The sequence below is a fragment of the Caretta caretta genome, chromosome 2 (assembly GCF_965140235.1).
Source record: "Caretta caretta isolate rCarCar2 chromosome 2, rCarCar1.hap1, whole genome shotgun sequence".
NCBI classification, from domain to species: Eukaryota; Metazoa; Chordata; order Testudines; family Cheloniidae; genus Caretta; species Caretta caretta.
Window position 1 is genome coordinate 38203662 of NC_134207.1, and position 22977 is coordinate 38226638.

Consider the following 22977-nt stretch of genomic DNA (forward strand, 5'->3'; position numbering starts at 1 on the left):
CCACAGTTCAAACACTCTTAATATGGTTTAATTAGTCACTCTTTCAGAAGGAAGATTTATCTTCCTCTTTACATATTTGATATTGTTAGAGAAAAGAAGGATTGTGTACCGAATCTGTTGGGAGATCAGAGCTAGTTAGTTATTGCTGTTGGCTGTTCTCTGCTGATTAGCTGTTACTCTTCCAGTCATTGATTAGAAGCCTATCATATAGATTCCAAAGCCAGCAGGGACCACTGTGATTATCGAAGCCAACCTCCTTTGTAGCACAGACCATAGCATGTCCCCACAATAATTCCTATGGAGTATCTTTTAGAAAAACATCTAATGTTTATTTTAAAATTGCCAATGATGGAGATTCCAGCATAACCTTTGGTAAATGTTCCAATGCTTAATTACCTCACTGTTAAAAATGTATACCTTATTTCCACTCTAAATTTGTCTCACTTCCATTTCCAGCCATTGGATTGTTATACCTTTCTCTGTTATACTGAAGAGCCCATTACCAAAGAGTTGTTTCCTATGTAGGTACTTATAGACTGTAATCAAGTCACAGCTTAACCTTCTCTATGTTAAACTAAATAGATTGAGCTCTTTGAGTCTATCACTTTAAGGCATGTTTTCTATTCCTTTAGCGAGACAAGGTGGGTGAGGTAATATCTTTTATTGAACCAACTTCTGTTGGTGAGAGAGAGAAGCTTTCGAGCTTACACAGAGCTCTTTGTCTCTCTCACCAACAGAAGTTGGTCCAATAAGAGATATGACCTCGCCTACCTTGTCTCGCTAATATCCTGGGACCAACACAACTACAACAATACTTCTAACCCTTTATCATTGTTATGGCTCTTCTCTGAACCCCTCCATTTATAACATCCTTCTTGAATTGTGGACACCAGAACTGGACACAGTGTTCCAGCAGTGGTCATACCAGTACCGAATACAGAGGTAAAATAATGTCTTTATTTCTATTCAAGATTTGCTTGTTTATGCATCCAAGGATTGCATTAGCCCTTTTGGGGTGTCACTCTGGGAGCTCATGTTCAGCTGATTTCATCTACCATTACCCTCAAATCGTATTAGGCACTGCTTTTTCAGAGGGGCATTAGTAAGCTAACGGATTCATACAGTGGTGAATCCCAGAATCTTGGTGAATGTTTGCAAGTTTTATTTTGAGCAATATAAGACAGCCCAGACCATCTTCTCCATGACTACTGGAGAACATGATACAAGCAAAGTATACAAATAGTGCACTGAATTGATATTTTTCAAAAGACATCTAGTGTCAACTGGTTTCAGGTGATTTCACATTCAGATACTCCATCCATAGCAATGGTGATGAGGTTTTTAATGTGGCCAGGGTAAGAGCACATCCCCACCGGCCTGCCTCCACAATCCTTCCCCAGTGCAGAGTGGGCAGGTGACCATTCCAATCAAGGTTTCTTCTTTCTTCCGCAGTAACAACTGGCTTTCAGAAGTATTCCCTCCATATTTGAGCTTTCATTTTAGGTGGGGCCCTCAATCTCCAGCCCTATGAAGGGGCACAGGTGTAACAATAAAATATGCCTTAGGTTATAATTAAGGCTACGTTTTAGTCATGGGTATTTTTAGTAAAAGTGATGGACAGGTCACAGGCAGTAAACAAAAATTCACAGCCTGTGACCAGTCCATGACTTTTAATATATACCCCGAACTAAAACTTGGGCCAAGGCCATGGGTGCTTGGGGGGCAGGTAAGGGGAGGCAGTCCGGGGGAGCCGCAGGTGATGTGGGATGGCCTAGAACCCCCACTAGTGCTGGGGGAGAGGTGGGTGATGGCGTGCAGCCCAGCACCCCCGCTGGTGCTGGGAAGGGGACAGGTGGTGGGCAGTCCAGGACCCCCGCTCGTGCTGGGAGGGAGGGTCTGGTGGTGGGTCACAGCCCAGGATCCGCACTGGTGCTAGGGGGGAGGGGACAGCAGGACCCGTGCTGGGAGGGAGGGAGGGAACGGTTGGCGGAGCTGGCAGGCTCCCTCCCTGGCCCCTCTGCCTAGAAACTGCAGGGACATGCAGGGACATGCCAGTGGGAGCCAGGGAGCCCTCCCCCATCCCCCAGGTAAGCACCTCCATGCACCCCAACCCCTGCCCTAACCCTGAGCCCCCTCCCACAAACCCAAACTGCTGCTGCTGGCCCAGACGCTGCCTGAGCCAGCACCAACTGCTGCAGAAGTCACAGAGATCACGGAACATCACGGAATCCGTGACTTCCATGACCTCCGTGACAGACAAGCAACCTTAATCATAATGTGTCTGTGTTAACTAACTTTATTCTTAGCAAGCAAATCTATGTTTGAAAATTCTGTACATTCCTCAGAATAGCAACCATTCATCTGCTTGCTTCCGTGACACAAAGTCAGAGACTTTTCAAGGGACACTGAAATAGATAAGAGCAACATTTTGAAAAATGCAGGTACTGAACACCTGCACCTCTCATTGGCTTCTCTTGGAGTTGCTGGATGCTCACCACTTGAAAATCAGGCCCAACTATGTCTTACACAGGGGCATTTGAGGCATTCAAAACTAGTGGATACCTTTGAAAATATAGCCTAAATAAATATTTAACAGATGAGTAACAGGTAGTCTTATATAGTAGAACCTCAGAGTTACAAACACCAGAGTTACAAGCTGACTGGTCAACCACACACCTCATTTGGAACCAGAACTACGCAATCAGGCAGCAGCAGAGACCAAAACAAAAGCAAATACAGTACAGCATTGTGTTAAAAGTAAACTACTAAAAAAATAAAGAGAAAGTTTAAAAAAAAAGATTTGACAAGGTAAGGGAACTAACTGTTTCTGCACCTGTTTCCTTTAAATTCATATGGTTAAAAGCAGCATTTTTCTTCTGCATAGTAAAGTTTCAAAGGAGTATTAAGCCAATGTTTAGTAGTAAACTTCTGAAAGAACAACCATAATGTTTTGTTCAGAGTTACGAATATTTCAGAGTTACGAACAAAACCTCTATTCCCAAGGTGTTCGTAACTCTGAGATTCTACTGTAACAGCTCGAGACCAATTTAAGACTTGGGCCTTATATGGAAAGGATTACAACTTGCCAGGAGAGAGATTCAGCAGATCAGAAATAAAGGCTGAGATAATCATACTGTTAAACTTCCTAACTTAACTATGACAAAGGGAACAAATAAAACAAAATACCCTTAGATACAGTCACTCAGGAAGGAACATGAGAAGGTCTTTCTGCTAAGCTGTAAAGAGTGCAAGGAAAGCTTCAGACATCCAAACCATGAAATACTAAACTATACACCATCAGTCTGCCCAGCTCTAGGGTTGGCACAAAGACAAAGGGGAGGCAGCTTGTCTCCCCAGTTCAAGGGCTGCTGGGGCTGTATCAGGCCCCAGTCTAGTGCCACAGTCCTTATGGGCTTTGGGGCAGAAGGCTATAACTAGGGCACCAGGAGGACCCAGCTCTGCCTCCACTTGCCCCAGGCCCTTTCTAGCGGGGGCTGTGTGCCTGGCCAAAGGGGACACTGCACAAATGGTATTCATCATGCCTGCCTTATATTTGGCCTACAGCCCTGCTGCACTGGCTATGGAGTAATAGGGCAACAATTAATCTGCCCCTATGAACCAGTTAAATCCCATGAAAACTGAGGCCAGCATTATTCAGTATCACTAGTGCACTTAATATCACTGGTCTGAAGATCTAGGAATTATATATTAAATTATATATTCTGCAGCAAGAAAATATTAATACTAAAAGGTTTTAATTTATTAATGTAGAGGAAAATCCTGGAATCTGTGCACAGTGCAAATAAAGACACTGTGCAAAGGGGTGCTCCATGGCAGCTGGGGGAATAGAAATCCCCCCCAGGCCACACAGCAACCACTGCTGTTGGCCCTTCTGGCTGGTAAAAGTATGTGTACTGTTTCTTTAAATATGCAGAAGGAAGCCCGGTAGGACAGGATCTAGACAGAAGGGTACAATGAAGCAGAGAGAGAGAGAAAATTTTCAGGAATAATACTGGGGTTTTTTCTTCTTGTAAAAATGTTTCTTGTTCAGTGTTAGAATCAAATGACTGATTATTTACTGTTATCACATGACTGCTGGTATACACCTTCCCTTGAGAGAGAGTAGCTACTGGAGCCACATAGAATAGTTGTGAATCCACTGGATCCGCTTCTCCCACGAAACTCAATTGAACACTGAGGTGCCTGATGTGCCCAAGTCGCTGTGCTGCAGAGATTCTGTAGACCCTCTGCATGGGCCATGCAAATCCTACACATAAGAACGGCCATACTGGGTCAGACCAAAGGTCCATCTAGCCCAGTATCCTGTCTTCCGACAGTGGCCAATGCCAGGTGCCCAAGAGGGAATGAACAGAACAGGTAATCATCAAGTGATCCGTCCCCTGTCGCCCGTTCCCAGCTTCTGGCAAACAGAGGCTAGGGACACCATCCATTGCCCATCCTGCTTTCAACAACAATTGATGGACCTATGGTCCATGAACTTATCTAGTTCTTTTTTGAACCCTGTTATAGTCTGGCCTTCACAACATCCTCTGGTAAAGAGTTCCACAGGTTGATTGCATTGTCTGAAAAAATATTTCCTTTTGTTTGTTTTAAACCTGCTGCCTATTAATTTCATTTGGTGACCCCCTAGTTCTTGTGTTAAGAGACGGAGTAAATAACACTTCCTTATTTACTTTATCCACCCCCGTCGTGATTTTATAGATCTCTATCAGATCCCCGCTTAGTCGTCTTTTTTCCAAGCTGAAAAGTTCCATTCTTATTAATCTCTCCTCATATGGCAGACACGCCATACCCCTATTCATTTTTATTGCCCTTTTCTAAACCTTTTCAAATTCCAGTATATCTTTTTTGAGATGGGGCAACCACATCTGCACACAGTATTCAAGATGTGGGAATACCATGGATTTATATCGAGGCAATATGATATTTTCTATCTTATTATCAAACCCTTTCTTAATAATTACCAACATTCTGTTCACTTTTTTGACTGCCGCTGCACATTGAGTGGATGTTTTCAGAGAACTATCCACAATGACTCCAAGATCTCTTTCTTGAATGGTAACAGCTAATTTGGACCCCATCATTTTATACGTATAGTTGGGATTATGTTTTCCGATGTGCATCACTTTGCATTTATCAACACTGAATTTCATCTGCCATTTTGTTGCCCAGTAACCCAGTTTTGAGAGATCCTTTTGTAGCTCTTTGCAGTCTGCCTGGGACTTAACTATCTTGAGTAGTTTTGTATCATTTGCAAATTTTGCCACCTCACTGTTTACCCCTTTTTCCAGATCATTTATGAATGTTGAATAGGACTGGGCCCAGTATAGACATCTGTGGGACACCACTATTAACCTCTCTCCATTCTGAAAACTAACCATTTATTCCTATCCTTTGTTTCCTATCTTTTAACCAGTTACCATGAGAGAACCTTCCCTCTTATCCCATGACTGCATACTTTTCTTAATAGCTTTTGGTGAGGGACCTTGTCAAAGGCTTTCTGAAAATCTAAATACACTATATCCACTGGATCCCTCTTGTCCACATGCTTGCTGACCCCCTCAACGAATTCTAGTAGATTGGTGAGGCACAATTTCCCTTTACAAAAACCATGTTAACTATTCCCCAACAAATTATGTTCATTTATGTGTCAGACAATTTTGTTCTTGACTATAGTTTCAACCAGTTTGTCCGGTATTGAAGTCAGGCTTACCGGACTGTAATTGCTGGGGTCACCTCTGGAGCCCTTTTTAAAAATTGGCATCACATTAGCTATCCTCCAGTCATTTGGTACAGAAGCTGATTTAAATGATAGGTTACAGACTACAGTTAGTAGTCCTGCAATTTTACATTTGAGTTCCTTCAGAACTCTTGGGTGAATACCACCTGGTCCTGGTGACTTATTATTGTTTAGTTTATCAATTTGTTCCAAAACCTCCTCTAATGATACCTCAATCTGGGACCATTCTTCAGATTTGTCATCTAAAAAGAATGACTCAGGTTTGGAAACCTCCCACACATCCTCAACCGTGAAGACCGATGCAAAGAATTCATTTAGTTTCTCCGCAATGGCCTTATCGTCCTTGAGTGCTCCTTTAGCATCTCGATCGTCCAGGGGCCCCAATGGTTGTTTAGCACGCTTCCTGCTTCTGATGTACTTACAAAAAAAGAAAAGGAGTACTTGTGGCACCTTAGAGACTAACAAATTTATTTGAGCATAAGCTTTCGTGAGCTACAGCTCACTTCGGCTGTAGCTCACGAAAACTTATGCTCAAATAAATTTGTTAGTCTCTAAGGTGCCACAAGTGCTCCTTTTCTTTTTGCGAATACAGACTATTACGGCTGCTACTCTGAAATCTTACCAAAAAATGTTACTATTACTTTTTGAATCTTGGGTTAGCTGTTCTTAAAATTCTTTTTTGGCCTTCCTAATTATATTTTTACACTTTATTTGCCAGAGTTTATGCTCGTTTCTATTTTCCTCACTAGGATTTAACTTCCACCAACCGTCCTCACTCCTGCTACACAGAAGAAGGAATAGTGCATTTTTTTCATAGGTATTTTATCCCAAAATATTAATATTACAAAACCAATAAAAATTTAATTTAAACTGACAGGAATTAATTGACATCATAATAATGAACAGCTCTATCTTGTTTTGCCCCTTAGAGATATATAGAGAGATACAGATATAAGATATAGATGTATAAAGTAAAGGGTGATGCCACATGGAGATAACGCAGGTTAGGTTTTAATTAGATAAAATTATATACTGAATATATTAAAACAAAATTGACAGACTTCCTTCACAAAAAAAAAATTCTTTATTCAGCCGTGTCATAGAATCATAGAATCTCAGAGTTGGAAGGGACCTCAGGAGGTCATCTAGTCCAACCCTCTGCTCAAAGCAGGACCAAACCCAACTAAATCATCCCAGTTAGGGCTTTGTCAAGCCAGGGCTTAAAAACCTCTAAGGAAGGAGATTCCACCACCTCCCTAGGTAACCCATTCCAGTGCTTCACCACCCTCCTAGTGAAACAGTTTTTCCTAATATCCAACCTAAACCTCCCCCACTGCAACTTGAGACCATTCTTCCTTGTTCTGTCATCCGCTACCACTGAGAACAGTCTAGATCCATCCTCTTTGGAACCCCCTTTCAGGTAGTTGAAAGCAGCTACCAAATCCCCCTTCATTCTCTTCTGCAGACTAAACAATCCCAGTTCCCTCAGCCTCTCCTCATAAATCATCCTTGATAAACAACTTTACTTTTCCTTCTTGATTCACACCTATGTCTACAAAGACCAGAGATGTTTTTCCACCTTTTATTTCCTCTTCAAACCCTCTTTTCCCTTCACCCAGGATCTTTCACAGGCACACTTGCAGAGGGCAGATGTTGATGTCTGAGACTGTACATGCCCCCTGCAACTTCTCTAGCCCTCTGGTGTTCCCCACCACATGGTTAGCAGGCAACAATAATGACAAGTGCATACTTCTGCACCTACTCCACCATCTTCCTTTTTTTTGCCTTGGAGGTTCGGAGGTTTTGCCTCCCTCACCTCACCTGACTTCCTCACTCCAATTTTCTCCTTGATCCACTGAAACCTGGCTCTGCCCCTCTACTCCAATGAAATCACAACACTAAGATCATTCTCTTTGTCAAGCATAACAGCCTCTTCTCCCTTCTCATCTTCCTTAACATACCCATTGTTTTTAACAGAGTCATTCACTCCCTCTTGTTCCTGACCTTTCGGAACACTGTAGTCATTTGGTCCCCCCGCCCTCTCCCCAACTCTATTATTTCTCTTTCAGCTGCTCCTCCCTCAACACCAGCATCACTCGGGGCTCTGCCCTTGTCCCTCTTTCTATACCTTATCCCTGCTGACCTCATCTGCTCCCTTGGCTTCAATTCCCAACTGTGCTCTGGTGACTCCCAAATCCCGACTACAATCCCTCCCCTTCTCTAATGGCTTCTCAGCATCTACCGTTCCAGGATCCTCCTGCCAGGTGATGATCGAAGCGGCCAAAACTAAATTTGCCACCTCTGCTCTCTAAACCGTCCCTTCTTCTCCCGCTCTGTCTAAGCCACCAGCCCAGCTAGTCTCATCAGCTCCTCTTCCACCCCACACAGTCAGGCAGCCTGTCGCCGCCGAGTCCTGTGGATTTTTCCCAGTTCAACGTCTCTCAGATCTGTCCCTCCCTCTGTCCACAGGGACAAGCCTTGCCCGTGGTGTCCTCACATTGTAAGTGCCACCCCCGCCCCCCAGGGGCCCGATACCTGACACCCCCCACACCCCTCCCATTGGCATGGCATCGCTCCAGCCACACACCCTCCTCCTGGCTCATTCCCTCCCTTCGTCCGCACAGCTTGGGTGCCCCCCCCCCCACACGCACTGATCACTAGTCCTACCCCAGCCTTCCCTCCCCACCCACCCTTCCCCTCCTGCCCCTTTCCAGCTGCTCCTCGCCTCATGCCCTAGGTTCCTCCATTCCTGCGCCCTCCCCTCCTTTGGGTCCCCGGACCCCTGCTCTGGTGTCCCTCCCCACCCCCAAACGTCTCTCCTCCAGGTTCCTCCATTCAGATCCAAACCCGCCCCCAATCCTGACCCAGCCGGGGAAGGGCCCCGCCACTTCAGCGAGACGTGACTTTCCCAGCGCGACGCACACTGCGCCTGCCCATGCCCGGAAGGAGAGGGCACATTCTGGCCAGCGCAGAATCGGCTCCTACTCCTACTCCTGCTCCCCAGCCCCAGCCTCGTGCGGTCGCCTGGCCCCTTTCCCTGCGTCGGCGGGCTGTGCAGGGCCGGCGGCTGCTTGATCTGAAGTCACCAGACAAAGCTACAAAGAGCCAGCGGGCTTTCACGCAGCTGAAAGGAGTAATCTAATCCCGAGGGAAAAAACAACTCCCCGGGAGATCCACCCCCTGCCCCGCACACTGGGGGGAGGCAGGGCTCGGGCGAGCGGAGGCTGCTGCCCAGACAGGTACTCTACGCCCGTGGGCACACCAGTCCCCCAGCACACAAGCAGCTTTGCCGTCTCGTGGCCTTCGAAACTCACGCGTAAAAAGTTCGATGAAACTTTTTCAAAGTTCGTCCTTTGGGATTTGTTTTCACGTTTAACGAGAACCAGGGCGTGCTAAAGTGCCTGTCTCCGGGGGGTCCTTGCGTTAAATACATGTGGACAGGTTTGTTTTAATTCCGCACTGTTTAAAAATAATAATAATTGTGGCGCTTCTTGGGGCAATTGGCTGTAAAAGTTATTTTGTAACCCCTGGGATCGCACGCAGGCTGGTGCGAGAGGCCTAGGCGTTGCAGAAACGTCCCGGTTAAAAACAATTTCAGGTTCTAGAGACTGAAAATAGATCTATGCAGGTAGTAATTAAAAGTGACAAGCAGCCCAGAGAACAACGGTCAAACAAGACCTTGCCGACAAGACCGTGCCTGGACTCCCTGACTCCCGTTGGGAGGAAACAAAATCCCACAAAAGCCACTTTTCAAACACCCCCCTTCCTCACAACGTCCCCAGCCAGGACCTGGAGTGGGGTCTCTCCCTAGACACTCCCCAGGAGAGATTGCAGAGCTCCCCGCTCCTGCTCTCGGCCACACGCACCAGTGGAAGGCGAAGGGGGAAGAAGATGGCCGTTTGTGATCCAATATAAAAGCTCTTTGTTGCATTCACACAAAAGCCAACAGCCACTTTTCGGCCCGGGCCTGAGGCCAGTGGAAGGAGCTTCTCTGCTCCAGGGCGAAAAGAAAGAGTCCCCCACACGGAAGAAAGCGCAGCGAAAAGGGAATACCAATAAAAAAGAGCGAGAGGAGAAACGCTAAGCTGCAGCTTTGTGCTCAGCAGCCCTGGGATTTATTCAACCTCCTCAGTCTAGTGCCTTTTATCGAGGCAGAATCGTAATCCCAGCAGGTCCAGAGCCACCACCAACAAAACACAACAAACCAGTTGGTCTGATCAGCCCAAAGCGGCAGGAGCAGCAGGATGTCTGTGATCACTTACTTGTCCGTCTCTTGTGACATGTTTGATCCAATGAACTCTCTCCCCTTTTCCTGCTGCCTCAGTCTCTCTGGTGAAACTGGACTTTCAAGTCTGTGCAGGTGAAGGTGTGTGTGAGCGCCCGGGACGGGAGAACCAGAGCTACTGGTAATTCTGCTTTCCTCCCTCCCCCCCTCCGCCAGCCCCAGAGGTAGGACAGGTAGAGCCCCCTCCCCCCTCACATGTGGGCAGAGGCTGGGTGCTGGGCTCTCTCCCGTGGTGCTGGGGCACTGGGAGGCACAGAGCGGAAAGCAGCAGACCTAGGCGCCCACAGGTAACTTTCTCGAGAGGAGCTGGATTCTTTCACTCAAGGATACAAGGCAGAGGGACGAGCTGCGAGCTGATTGGATGGAGGTGGCTCTCAGGTGATCTGCCATTGGAAGAGGCGCGCTCAGGTAAGGCCCCTGCTTAACTCCAGGCAATTCGCTGCGGAGCAGGGCAGCATGGGGCTGGCTGGGGAGAGCTGAGAAAAGAGCTGCCCGGAGCTGGCTGCAGGCAGCTGAGCTGAGCTGAGCTGCGGGGAGACTCGATGGTCCAAGAGCCCGCAGGCCCGAGCGAGGCCCCATCAGAGCTCTCTGCCCTCCGAGCAACTTTTTCCTTAGGTTTCAGAGGAACAGCCGTGTTAGTCTGTATTCGCAAAAAGAAAAGGAGTACTGGTGGCACCTTAGAGACTAACCAATTTATTTGAGCATGAGCTTTCGATTGGTTAGTCTCTAAGGTGCCACCAGTACTCCTTTTCTTTTTCCTTAGGGCTGTTTAACAGTCGGCCCCACCCCCACCCGCAGACAGCTGAAATGGTAGCCAAGTAGGGGGAAAGGCCAACGCTATTGAATTCAGGGATATAAAGAGTCCTGGATTGCCAATGGGGTATGGCTGAGAACAACAAACAAGAACGTTTATTGTCTCCTAAAGAGGGATGGTTGACAGAAATATGTAACTAGTCTACAGCTACCTTAGAGACAAGTGTATCTATTACATAATTGCATTGTACCAGTTTTACCCATACAAGATTTACAATCCTGATCAGGACTATAAAAGGGCACTTGTGAGATTTCTGCTCAAACAGCATTGTCCAGCTTTGGATTTGGCATTAAGTACATGGTAGGGAAAATTAATGTCTATGCCTTAGGATTTTTCCCAACCCAAACCTGTCAACTAGTAACCTGTACCCCCTACCCACTCATTCTTGCAATTCCTGATCCCTGTCAGTATCACACCAACATTTGTTGGCTGTTTCTGTGTTTTGTTGTGTTGCTGGCATTTGAAGTTCTCCAGAGAAGCATCAACATTTGCCCTGTAACTTCACAGAATCAGGAATTAGACAGACACTCAATTCATCAAGCTTAAAATAAATACTTCATGAGGCTAGAATGAACTGAATTTTAAACTGGTGGATTTGTCAGTGCAGAAAACATTTCATAGTGAAGACAGATACATGATGCCAGAAGATGACACCCACCATCAAAATTTAAGAGCTAGTGGTAGCAAATGGTGTGGCACATCTATAGTCTGCAAGCACAGAAGTCCTAGGAAAACTAAGAGCTAGAAAAGCTTAGAGACAAAAGCTTGCTGTGCTTTATAAATAATAATCTTTTATATCCTAAATAGTGTATAAAGCTAGGCCATTATATGATATACTTTTTCACATGGGATAATATTTACTTAGTTGTCCTGTTTCACAGTAGGATTAATTAATTAATCAAGTAAAAGATAGTTCACTAGATGAACAGCTATTCATAAGGCACCTAAGAGCTTGGTATTTCATTTTCAGCTCACTTACATGCCTTTTTAGTTCATAAAGGCATTCCCTGGTAGGAACATTCACTGAAACAGTAGATTTTTCTGTAAATATTATGTTCAAATATAGAAAATTTTGAACTTGTGGGGCCTGATTCTCCTCTCACCCCGGTTTAAATAAGGCTCAGCTCTCTTTAATTAAATGGCATTTCAATCATGTAAAAATCAGCATATCAGAATCAGGCACATAAATATTTGCACAAACCTGAGTCTATAGTCAAAGTTACTAGCCAATTAAGCTCAAATCAATATAAGCCAGATTTAAATTGATTTAAGAGTGTCCACTAAAAATTTGCATTGGTTTAGCTAAATTGATTTTAAAATTATTTTAGCTACACCTGTAGAGCTTTGAATATAGACGGGGCCTAATTATTAGGGGACAAAAACAATACCTTGCAACCTACACATCCAGTCAAAACAAAGTAACAGCTTGAATTTTGAATAACAAATGCTGGCAATAAACTGCTCAAACAATCTATAGACCAAGAATTATTCATAAAAATGATTCTACAAGTAGTTGTGTGTAACAAATCTAAGAAAATCAAAATTTGAACAGAAAAAAGCCAATTCATTCAATAAATTATGCATTACAAATTATTTGCTCATTTCTAATAAGGAATTATGGTACCACCTTAAAACCACTTGAGGGCCGAAGGATACAATTCTTCAGTAGCTTTTTTTTTTGGAAAAATAAATGGTGAAATGCTGGCTCTACTGTCAGTGTGAACACTCCCATTATATTCAATAGGATAAGGATTTCATCTCAAATCCTTATGTTTTAGTTATCCTGAAAGAAACTATTGGGCCAAAAAGGACTATTTGTACGAGTAAGGCAAATAGATGGTTCCCATATGGGGCTAATCCTTTCTTTCCCTTTATTTTTAACAGTACGATAACATTTAGGATGTGATTTTTCATTTTCCTAATGAAGTCTATAAAAGCAGAGTAAGACCATTGATGGAGTACTTTTGAAAATCCCACCTGTAATGAAGTAGGAGTGTTGACATAGAAGGTTGGGTGACTTTATAAGAAAAACTTCCTCATCACATCCGCAATTCTGGGTCAAACCCAATTCGTAATCTGAACTGAAGTTTGTTGTCCTAACACAGATCACAACACAAAACTGTTTTTGGCAGTCTGATCTCAGGAGATTCCCTTGGAATGAGCTAACCTGGAGACTGAATAAGCTTTCAATCTCAAAGAAAGTGGTCCAAGGTCAAAACTAGGGACAAGAATAGAACATTATAGGACAGTGTCCCTTTTTGTTTTGTGGATAATGGAGATGTCTAGTGATATCCTTATTCCCCAGCCTGGAGGTGTGGGAGAAGGAAAATAGATCCTGGAAATCATCTGACTATATTTGGTGGGGATTTCTTTGTTTGGATGGAGTTTTTCTGCTACATCTAATAAATCTTAAAGTGTTGGAGTCAAGCTCTAGTTGAGCAAGTCAAACAAGTCCTGTCTGGTCTAACCTGCTGCTCATTCGCCGTGATCTACAAAACCTCCGTAACCTGTATTTGTTTATGTGTCATGGAGTCAGTTGCAAAATCAGCTAACAGTATCTTCTGACCAGAGCAATCTTCCTCTCTTGTGGTATGAACAGTGAGTGAGCTAAAATGCAATGGCCGTGTGGCATACATTTAAAATCTATGGCTTGTCTTTGGAGCTTACAAGAACAATTAAAACGACAGTTTTATTTACTGTTCCAGTCAACCACTGTTTTTCATACTTTGCTGTGGCTTGCTTGTTTGCACAGCAGCCACTAGTTTTACTATGGCATTATCCTATAAAGAACCAGCATAGAATTCAACTGAGACCTTACCTCATGTTTGCATTATTTTCTCTGTTACAGCTAATATTAGCATTGTTTGGACTTGCCAGTACTGGGCAGAGAATATGGGAAATGAAAATAAGGTTTAACTAGGGTTACTAATTGGGGTAAGTACCTAAAATGGTTTTTTGAAAACTACTAAAAGAAGTCTGTGAGATAAAGGGTGTTAAAGGTTTATATTTATATCAAAACAATGGTATGAAGAAGTTCAGTGAGACAGCAAATGATTGACAACCCCTTCTCTTTGGCCTTGGCTACACTTGTGAGTTGGAGCGCGTTAAATCATCCCTGAGCGCCCTAACTCCTGAGGTGTCCACACTGGCAAGGCACGTAGAGCGCCTGGACTCCGCGGCTGGAGCGCCCCTGGTAATCCACCTCCACGAGAAGCATAGAGTGTGCTGTGCCCTGGCTGGAGCGCTGCGGTGCCTGTGTGGACGCCCTGGTCGGTTAGTGCGCTCTGATCGGCCTCCATGAAGTGTCCCACAATGCCTGTTCTAGCCACTCTGGTCATCACTTTGAACTCTACTGCCCTGTCCTCAGGTGACCAACCGTCAGATCCGCCCTTAAAATTCTCTGGGAATTTTGAAATTCCCCTTCCTGTTTGCTCAGCAAGGTGTGTAGTGCTCTTAGCGCATCTTTCCAGGTGACCATGCGTCCACGCGCCAGGCGATCCCCAATATGGAGCAATGGCGAGGTGCTGGACCTCATCAGTGTTTGGGGGAAGGAAGCTGTCCAGTCCAAGTTGCATTCCAGCTGTAGGAATTACGATACCTACAGGCAGATATCAAGGGCCATGATGGAAAGGGGCCATAACCAGGATGCAGTGCAGTGCAGGGTTAAAGTGAAGGAGCTGCGGAACGCTTACCACAAAGCACGGGAGGCAAACCGCCGCTCCAGTGCTGCGCCCACGACCTGCTGTTTCTACGAAGAGCTGGACGAGATACTTGGGGGCGACCCCACCTCCACTCCAAAGAGCACCGTGGAAACTTCAGAGGCCGTGGCAGCCCAGAGTGCAACAAGGCAGGAGGAGCAAAGCAGAAACGAGGGTGCTGAGGAGGAGGGGCGCCCAGAGCCAGAAGACGGCCCAACATCCATAGATGCATGCAGCCAGGAGCTGTTTTCAAGCCAGGAGGAAGGTAGCCAGTTGCAGCAGATGGTGCTTGTGGAAGAACAAACAGCAGAGGAGGTGCCCAGTATGCGGCTTTTATTTTGGGAAGGGAGATGTTCAGTGCTGGCTGTTGGGGCGAGGAGGGTTGCAGAAAGAAGGGTCAGGGCTGCATGCATGCCTAGATGCGGAATAGGGCATTGATGTGCTCTCTCACATCACAGTAATTGGCCTCAGTGATCTCATCAAAGGTCTCATGCAGAAGCTGGGCAATCCGCTTGCTCAGGTTCCTTGGCAGAGCTACTGTGCTCCTTGGCCCAGTAAGGCTAATATGTCCATGCCACTGTGCCATGAGGGGTGGGGGGATCATTGCTGCACATAGGCAAGCTGCATATGGGCCAGGGCATTGTAGTAGAAAACCCTCCCTTGCTTTCCATGTCACCTCAGCAGTGAGATATCTTCCAGGACGAACTCATCCTGTGGAAAATGTGGGGAGAGTGTTCAGTATAGGGGCCCCCTGCAGCTGTTGGCTCTCCCCAAAGCACAGAACCCCAGTACGGCCCTGCAACAATCAGTCCCCCTTGCCCCTGCGGTTACTCACCATTTTGGTGCTCTTGTGGGTTATGTGCGCTTTGGGACAGACACTTTCTGCTATCATTTGCACTGTGCTTGTCTTTAAGTTCGGCCGAATCATTGCTCTGTCTAGTGTTAACAATGCTGCCTCTGTTAAATGTTGCATTTTGGCTTTACAGATGCAACCTTGAGAGCCCAGCTGTCCTTGTTATCACCGGCCGAAAGGCTGCAAAAATCAGGAAGCGGCCATGAAGAAACAAGGACGACCTTCTGCATGAAGTCATACAGCAGTCTCTGACTGAAAATCAAAAGGACAGGAGTGGCGGGAGACTGAAAGGAGGCTCCGCCAGGAGAATGTGGATCGCCGGCAACAAACCTCGGAGTGGCTCCTAAGCATTATGGAGCGCCAAGCGGACTCAATGCAGGCGCTCATAGCACTGCATACGGAGCAGATCCACGCCCACCCACCCCTGCAGCCCTTGTCCCAAAACTCTTTCCCTTGTGCCCCCATGTCACTGCCAACCCACTTTCCCCAGCATCTGGTTTCTTATCGCCACCAGCTGCCTCCAACACCTGTAGCTTCACCACCCAGCCCCGCAAACTACAACCCTTATACACTGCACTCAGCCCCCATCACCCATGCGCTTTAGCCAGCCTTAAGTGCAGCACTTATTGCACGGCACTCCAAACAGGAAGGACAGGACATATGCAAATCTGTGATTGTCCCGTTCCCCACCCCTCCCCCTTCCCTCCTCCCACACAGCACAGATGTGTCACACCCTTTCTGTTTCCCAGCAGTTGTGTTTCTTTTCAAGAAATGAATTTTTTGGCTTTGCAAACATTCTTTATTGCATTAAGTAAAAGATAGCATAGCCCAGGAAAGCAACAGGCACTGCAAGTCAGCGCATCATACGTAGCAAACACAGATGCCTTCTAGCATTGGAACCACTGCACTTCACTCCTGTGCAGGGCACCAAACATTACTTGTGGCTTTCAGCATCGAATTGTTCCCTCAAGGCATCCCTAATCCTTACAGCCCCACGCTGGGCCCCTCTAATAGCCCTGGTCTCTGGCTGTTCAAATTCAGCCTCCAGGTGTTGAACCACCGTGGTCCATGCCTGAGTGAAGTTTTCACCCTTCCCTTCACAAATGTTATGAAGGATACAGCACGCGGCTGTAACCGTAGGGACGTTGTCATCGGCCAGGTCCAGCTTCCCATACAGATAGCACCAGCGGCCTTTTAAACAGCCAAAAGCACACTCAACAATCATTCTGCACCGACTCAGCCTGTTGTTGAACCACTCCTTAACTACTGTCCAGGCTCCCTATGTATGGTTTCATGAGCCATGGCATAAAAGGATAGGTGGGGTCTTCAAGGATCACAATGGGCATTTCGACTTCCCCTCCAGTGATCTTCTGGTCTGGGAAGAAAGTCCCAGCTTGCAGCTTCCTGAATGGGCCTGTGTTCCGAAAGATGTGTGCGTCACGCACCTTTCCAGACCAGCCTGCGTTAATGTCCACTAAATGCCTATGGTGATCCACAAGCACCTGGAGAACCATAGAGAAATACTCCTTCCGATTTATGTACTCGGAGGCTAGGTGGGCTGGTGCCAGAATTGGAATATGCATCCCATCTATCACCCCTCCGCAGTTAGGGAAACCCATTTGTGCAAAGCCAGCCACAATGTCATGCACATTACCCAGAGTTACGGTTTCTTCTGAGCAGGATGTGATTAATGGCCCTGCAAACTTGCATCAACATGATTCCAGCGGTCGACTTTCCCACTCCAAACTGGTTAGCGACCGATTGGTAGCTGTCTGGAGTTGCCAGCTTTCAGATTGCAATAGCCACCCACTTCTCCACCGGCAGGGCAGCTCTCAATCTCATGTCCTTGCGCCGCAAGGTGGGGGTGAGTTCAGCACACAGTCCCATAAAAGTGGCTTTCCTCATCCAAAAGTTCTGCAGCCACTGCACGTCATCCCAGACTTTCATGAGGATGTGATCCCACCACTCAGTGCTTGTTTCCCGAGCCCAAAAGCAGTGTTCCACTGTGGTCAGCATGTCCGTGAATGCCACAAGCAATCTCATGTTGTATGCGTTATGTGAGTCAACATTCAACATCGTCGTCGGACTCCTCACTGTCACTTTGTAGCTTAAGGAGGAACTCAACTACAATTTGTGACGTGCTGGCAAGACCCATCAGCATATTCCTCACAAGTTCAGGATCCATTTCCGCAGACCGAAAGGGATGACAGAGTGTGCAGTAAAAAAAACGCTCAAAGATGGCACCAAATTTGGACGGAAGCACAGGGATTGCTGGGATGCGAAGCGATGCATCACAGGGCATTGGGACAGAACCCAGGATGCCCCACGCCCCCAGTCCTCCTTCCCACAAGCCACAGCACCAGAATGGGAAGAGGTGCTTTGTGGGATAGCTGCCCATAATGCACTGCTCCCAGTGCTGCTGCAGGTGCCACAAATGTGGCCACATCACTGTGCTTGCAGCTGACGGTGTGAACACACGGCAGTGCTTTCCCTGCTGTGGTCTTCAAGGGTTGGTTTAACTCCCAGTGCTCTACATGTGTAGACATGCCCTTAGTTTGAAAGAATTGCCCTCTATTTTCACTTGTGTACTGGTATATCATTGTCAGTTGTTGATCCAGACTGCGTGCACTCACAAGAAGTTGCTTACCTACTAATTTTGTGACATGTAGCACTTAATGTTAAGCCCTTCTACAGGCTCTCCTTTGTAGTCATCTTATGTATCATCTTCCTGCTGAAATGTTATTTGATTGTTTCGCTCAATTTCTTTATATTATTCTAAATATATGTAGGACCTGATCCCCAGCTGACTTCAGTGGAGCTCTGCCAGTTTATACTAGCTGAAGATCTGGCCCACAGTTTGCCCCCTGAGAGTTCCAGCAAGCTCAGGTGATTTTCTTTTAACAAGACACATAGCACTTTCTTTTCCCCCTCTCCTCCCCAACACATCATTTACTTCTTGGGTCCTTTTGGGTGTTTTTTTTTGGGGGGGGGAGGGAGGAAGGAATCTTGGGAATTGACTTCCAACAATTTAGTCCCTAGTTTCCAGGAATTTATAGTAAATATAGCAGTTGGGAGTGCTATCTGAAGAATAAATGGGCAAGAGTGGGAGGTGAATGAGAAAATGCTATCAAGGCATCAGTTTTAGGGCTTGATCCAGCTCCCATATAAATCCATGGGAATCTTTCTAAATCATCATGGGGAGAATCTTCAAGTTCATGGAGTAACTTCCTCTGAGATCTAATGTTTTGCTGTCTTGGGGAGACACATAAAATGCTATTATTTGATCTAGTGTGTGACAAGCCTTTGTCGAACCTCAGAAGGAGGCGACACTAAAATTTGGACCTCAGTTTTTTGTTAATGGCAGGAAAAATTCATAGGTTTTTTTTTTATTTGCCATTATTAGTTTAACCTCAGTCTCCTTTTCCAAAATTTCCAAATTAAAATTATTGTTTTATGCCAAAGAATTCCTTCAGTTGTACAATTGAAAGCAGTGTTTTTTCCTGGATCTACACTCAACATAATCCAGGTCACCGTGCACCCTAATGCCCTAATCCTGAAGTGAGCTCTGTGCAGGTGGACCCCTGGACTTTCACAGAGCTTGCACACCACTCAGTGCAGGATTGGACCTCTGACTGAATTTCCAGCTGTTATACCAATAAAATAAAAACCAGCAGGATCTTATTAAAGAGGAAAAGGCAAAATACCACATTTATTGTGAATACAGAAAGAATCATAGGAAGCAGTTAGTTATAGCTATAACATTCCATTCAATCTCATATTTATTCACACATTCATTCATACAAACACACACACACACAGGTTCTGCAAGGTTGTTATAGTTACCAGCCTTAGAGTTGCTCATGCCAATCCACTGGCCAGGTGGCCTGGACATGAGGAGGGAGCAGGGCCTTGTCAGAGGCACATCTGATGCTCCGGGAAGTTGGTTTGCAGAATCAGACCCCAAAAATTCTCACTTTCCAGAGTCCATTTTTATAGGAATTTCTTCCTATGCCAGTCTATGGGAATTGCTTCATCATGCTGTTGCTGAATCAATCAGCAGATTTCATATTCCTGACGGTTCTGTGCTGCCAGATGTTATCTTGTTCTTTGGTTCTCCCATTCTTGAGGCTGTTGGGTGGATTCCAGTCTGCCCTTCGGGGGTCCTCTGGTTATTTCCACTTGACGCCTTCTTCAGCCGATGGACACTGGATTCTTAGGCTGGCACCTCCCTGATCATTCAGTTATTATCCACACCAAGCATCCATCCACATACATCCTCTATCTCTATTTTAATCACAATTGTTAAAGCGAGATGAATACAACAAAAGGGCGGGGAGTCTCTGGGTGCTGTTTCTATTGTTACAGAGTATTGCTTGGAGTCTCTCTCTGTGTGAATTGCTTTGAGAACAGACTCTGTCTTAGAATGTACTAACGCAATTAGCAGCTTGCAAGTTTCACACATAGAGGCAGAGAAACAGTACCAAAAACCAAGAGATCTCTTAATTAGTAATACCCTGGAATTTAAACTATGGGGAATCAAACTCATTTGTGATTTTAATACAGAACTTCTTTAATATGGTCCAACACAGCCAGTTTACAAAAATTGTAAAGCTGCTGTGAGTTTTAGAAAATACAGATATAAAATATCCATTAGAAATTATAAATGACTCAAAAACTGTTCTGTGTGTTTTCTCAGGATCTCTTTTTGCTCTACTTTATTGTCCTAAAAGTAATAGATATATCTGTTCAAGGTGTTTTATTCAGAATACTTCCCAGCACTCTGCAATCTTTCATTCAGTAGATTAACAGGAAGGATGGATTCTAAACAAAGCTCGTTTACCTTCTCCACACTTCAGGAACCATACTTCACTCAATCCAAAGAGTCTCAGGAAAAAAAGCTTTTCATTCAGTACAGTTGAAATCAGCAAATAAAGCTTTAATTGCACTGGAATTGGCCCCAACTATCAATGTAAATCAATACTATGAAAATTATAGAAAATGATGCTTGAAAATTATCAATGATATTTTAATCTAGATGATGGCAGGGACTATTTCAGTGTTAATACAGAAGAAATATTAGGAAATGGCATTTTTATAAATAGAAAAGCAACTTTCAAGGAATGTCAGGATAATACCGACTGTGCATTTATAATCTTCAGAGGACTTTACAATGTTACTTGGTAAATCCTCACAACAGCTGTGTGAAGAAGGTAACTGTTATTTTACTTACAGGGAAACTGAGGCAGGAGAGTTAAGTGACTTGTTGACTGTTAAGGGGAGTTAGAGCCAGAGGAGAACTCTGGAGGCCCTGGCTCCTACTCCTATAGCAAGGTCAATAGCCCACATCTGAGTTTCTATGTAAGATTTTTTTTTTATGTCAGTTTGACATGTGCATAATATTACACTTTCCCTGTCTGAATGAATAGAAATAAACAATGGAGTTTCTAAGAAGAGAGCATATAAACAATTTTTCCTGGGTTAAAAGTGAAATAAATCTACTCAACAAGCCAGACTAAGTACACTGAACCATCAGAGCTTGCTGAGACAACCTTCAGCCTTCCTCAGGGCTGCTTATTGGTTCCAGGTTTGTTTTTTTTTAAATGTTCATTAGCTTTAAGAGCACTCAGTCCCAGTGATTCAGGAAGACCCCAGCTCGGGATCCCCTGCAGCGACAGACTCAGTCGACTGTCCTCGCAATCTAGGTGATAGTGGGTGTGTATATGATACACACACAGAGCACACCCAAGGAGATTTTATTTCTCATATTTAGACCCCCACTGGAAGTAATTTTAGTTATCCCTTGGCTTGCAGTGAAGAATCTACTAGATTCCCAAATGGTTCCCTAACAGCCACTTTGCCACCTTCCTCCAGCTCCTAGGTCCTGCAATGACCACAGCATGTCCGGATCCAAGAATCAGGCCCGTTGTGTTGAAAGTAGGCTGCTACCAGGACAGGCAGCATGGAGTAGCTTTGTGCCTTATTTATCCTTTTGTAAGACCAGATGCTTATCTAGCTGAACCCCTGTGTTCCTATAGGTTTCAGAGTAGCAGCCGTGTTAGTCTGTATCTGCAAAAAGAACAGGAGGACTTGTGGCATCTTATAGACTAACAAATTTATTGGAGCATAAGCTTTCGTGAGCTACAGCTCACTTCATCCCATGAAGCTTGTGCTTTTTATGTTCCTATGCTGCATGAACTGGCACAAGTTTATTAACTGTTCTTTAACAAAGTTTGTAAATAGTGGGTACCAGAGCCTTTGTTACCTGCTTTGAAGCTATGGAATACACTGTGTAATGACATTATATCTGTTTCCTTGGTTCCAGTGTTTAAGAGATAGATGTGGTATCTATGTTTTCTCAAGGCTTTCAGCAGTTTGAGCTCTGCAAACTCTTCATACTGTGAAATGCCTCAACACACTTTGTAAACAAATGAGGATTGTATTGGAGATTTTGCTTCCTTTATTCCAGTGGAAAGCAAACATCACAGAATAAACAGGTTTATATACTCTGCCTGTATTTTTTCTTTCTGCTTCATTCTACTTTTTCTTGGTTTGTTTTTCTCTTTTCCACCTACATGGAAGCATTTTCTTTTCACCAAGTGAGTTGAAAGTACATTTTACTGAAGAAAGTTAGTTTCACATGGCTCCAAGATATACAAATATTCTAAGGATTTGCCTGCCTTTGTTCAGCTAGAAAAACAAAGTAGATGGAGATGGCTGTTTGTTTATGTAATGCATATGGTTGTGAGGTGTAAAGCAGTAAGATTTACATTTCAGTTTCTTTGCCACTTCTTTCTCTTGCTCCCATACTTCAGCAATAGCCTTGAGGGTGCACGGAATGAGTGTGTTTCTATTTTACCACAAACTAACTTGGCGTACTAATACTAACACTCCACAGGGGGATGCAAATCCAGCACTGCTGTCATTCTGGGGACAAATCACTGCCCTGTAAACTGAAAACATAGTTAAGTTGTTTTTGGTGTTGCAATGTTGTTGTAGCCGTGTTGATTCCAGTATCTGAGAGAGACAAGATGGATGAGGTAATACATTTTATTGGACCAACTTCTGTAGGTGGAAAGTGCAAGCTTTCAAGCTACATAGAGCTCTTCTTCAGGTCTGGAGAAGGAAGCAGATCTGAGCTAAAGTCTTTAAAAGGTAGTTAAGAGCAGTTTGGGTGTGACAATGAAAACAAGTGCTTTGTCAGTGCCGTTCCCCTGTGAACTAGTGTACATGGATACATAATTTCTTGTAATGAACTCTGCTCATGAAGGATGTTAGATCGACAGACAGGTCTTCTAACCACAACCCAGAAACATTTTGTGTTATCAAGACCCCACAGGCCCTGTACACACTCATAGTAACAGACTGTTGCCGCCATGAAAAGCTTATGGACCCAATAGGCAAGATCTTCCTCTTATAGTGCCTGATACAGCAAGGTGCTGAGCACTCTTGCCCCACTTCAGCAGAGCATTGAGGTAGTCCCACTGGAGTAACTGACTCTACCCATGTGCACATTCTTAAACGTTTTGCTGGATATTGCATACAGATGCAGCATGGTCAGCAACAGCC

General features: G+C 44.9%; 1 protein-coding gene and 1 long non-coding RNA gene across 4 annotated transcripts in view; one reads left to right on the forward strand and one right to left on the reverse strand.

The window, feature by feature from the left end:
- GRHL2 (grainyhead like transcription factor 2) overlaps positions 1 to 10106 on the reverse strand; it is a 106568-nt gene extending 96462 nt beyond the window's left edge. For all 3 annotated transcript variants that reach the window (XM_075125021.1, XM_075125022.1, XM_048841383.2), the window contains exon 1: positions 10024 to 10106. In XM_075125021.1, the coding sequence (XP_074981122.1) occupies positions 10024 to 10043 (20 nt within the window). In that variant the 5' untranslated portion in view covers positions 10044 to 10106. The remainder of the gene's footprint in view (positions 1 to 10023) is intronic.
- A 211-nt stretch (positions 10107 to 10317) lies between these two features.
- Positions 10318 to 18218, forward strand: LOC142070964 (uncharacterized). Its single transcript, XR_012666908.1, has 2 exons — positions 10318 to 10454; positions 15545 to 18218. It is a non-coding gene; the product is annotated as an uncharacterized LOC142070964 (long non-coding RNA).
- The last annotated feature ends 4759 nt before the right edge of the window (positions 18219 to 22977 follow it).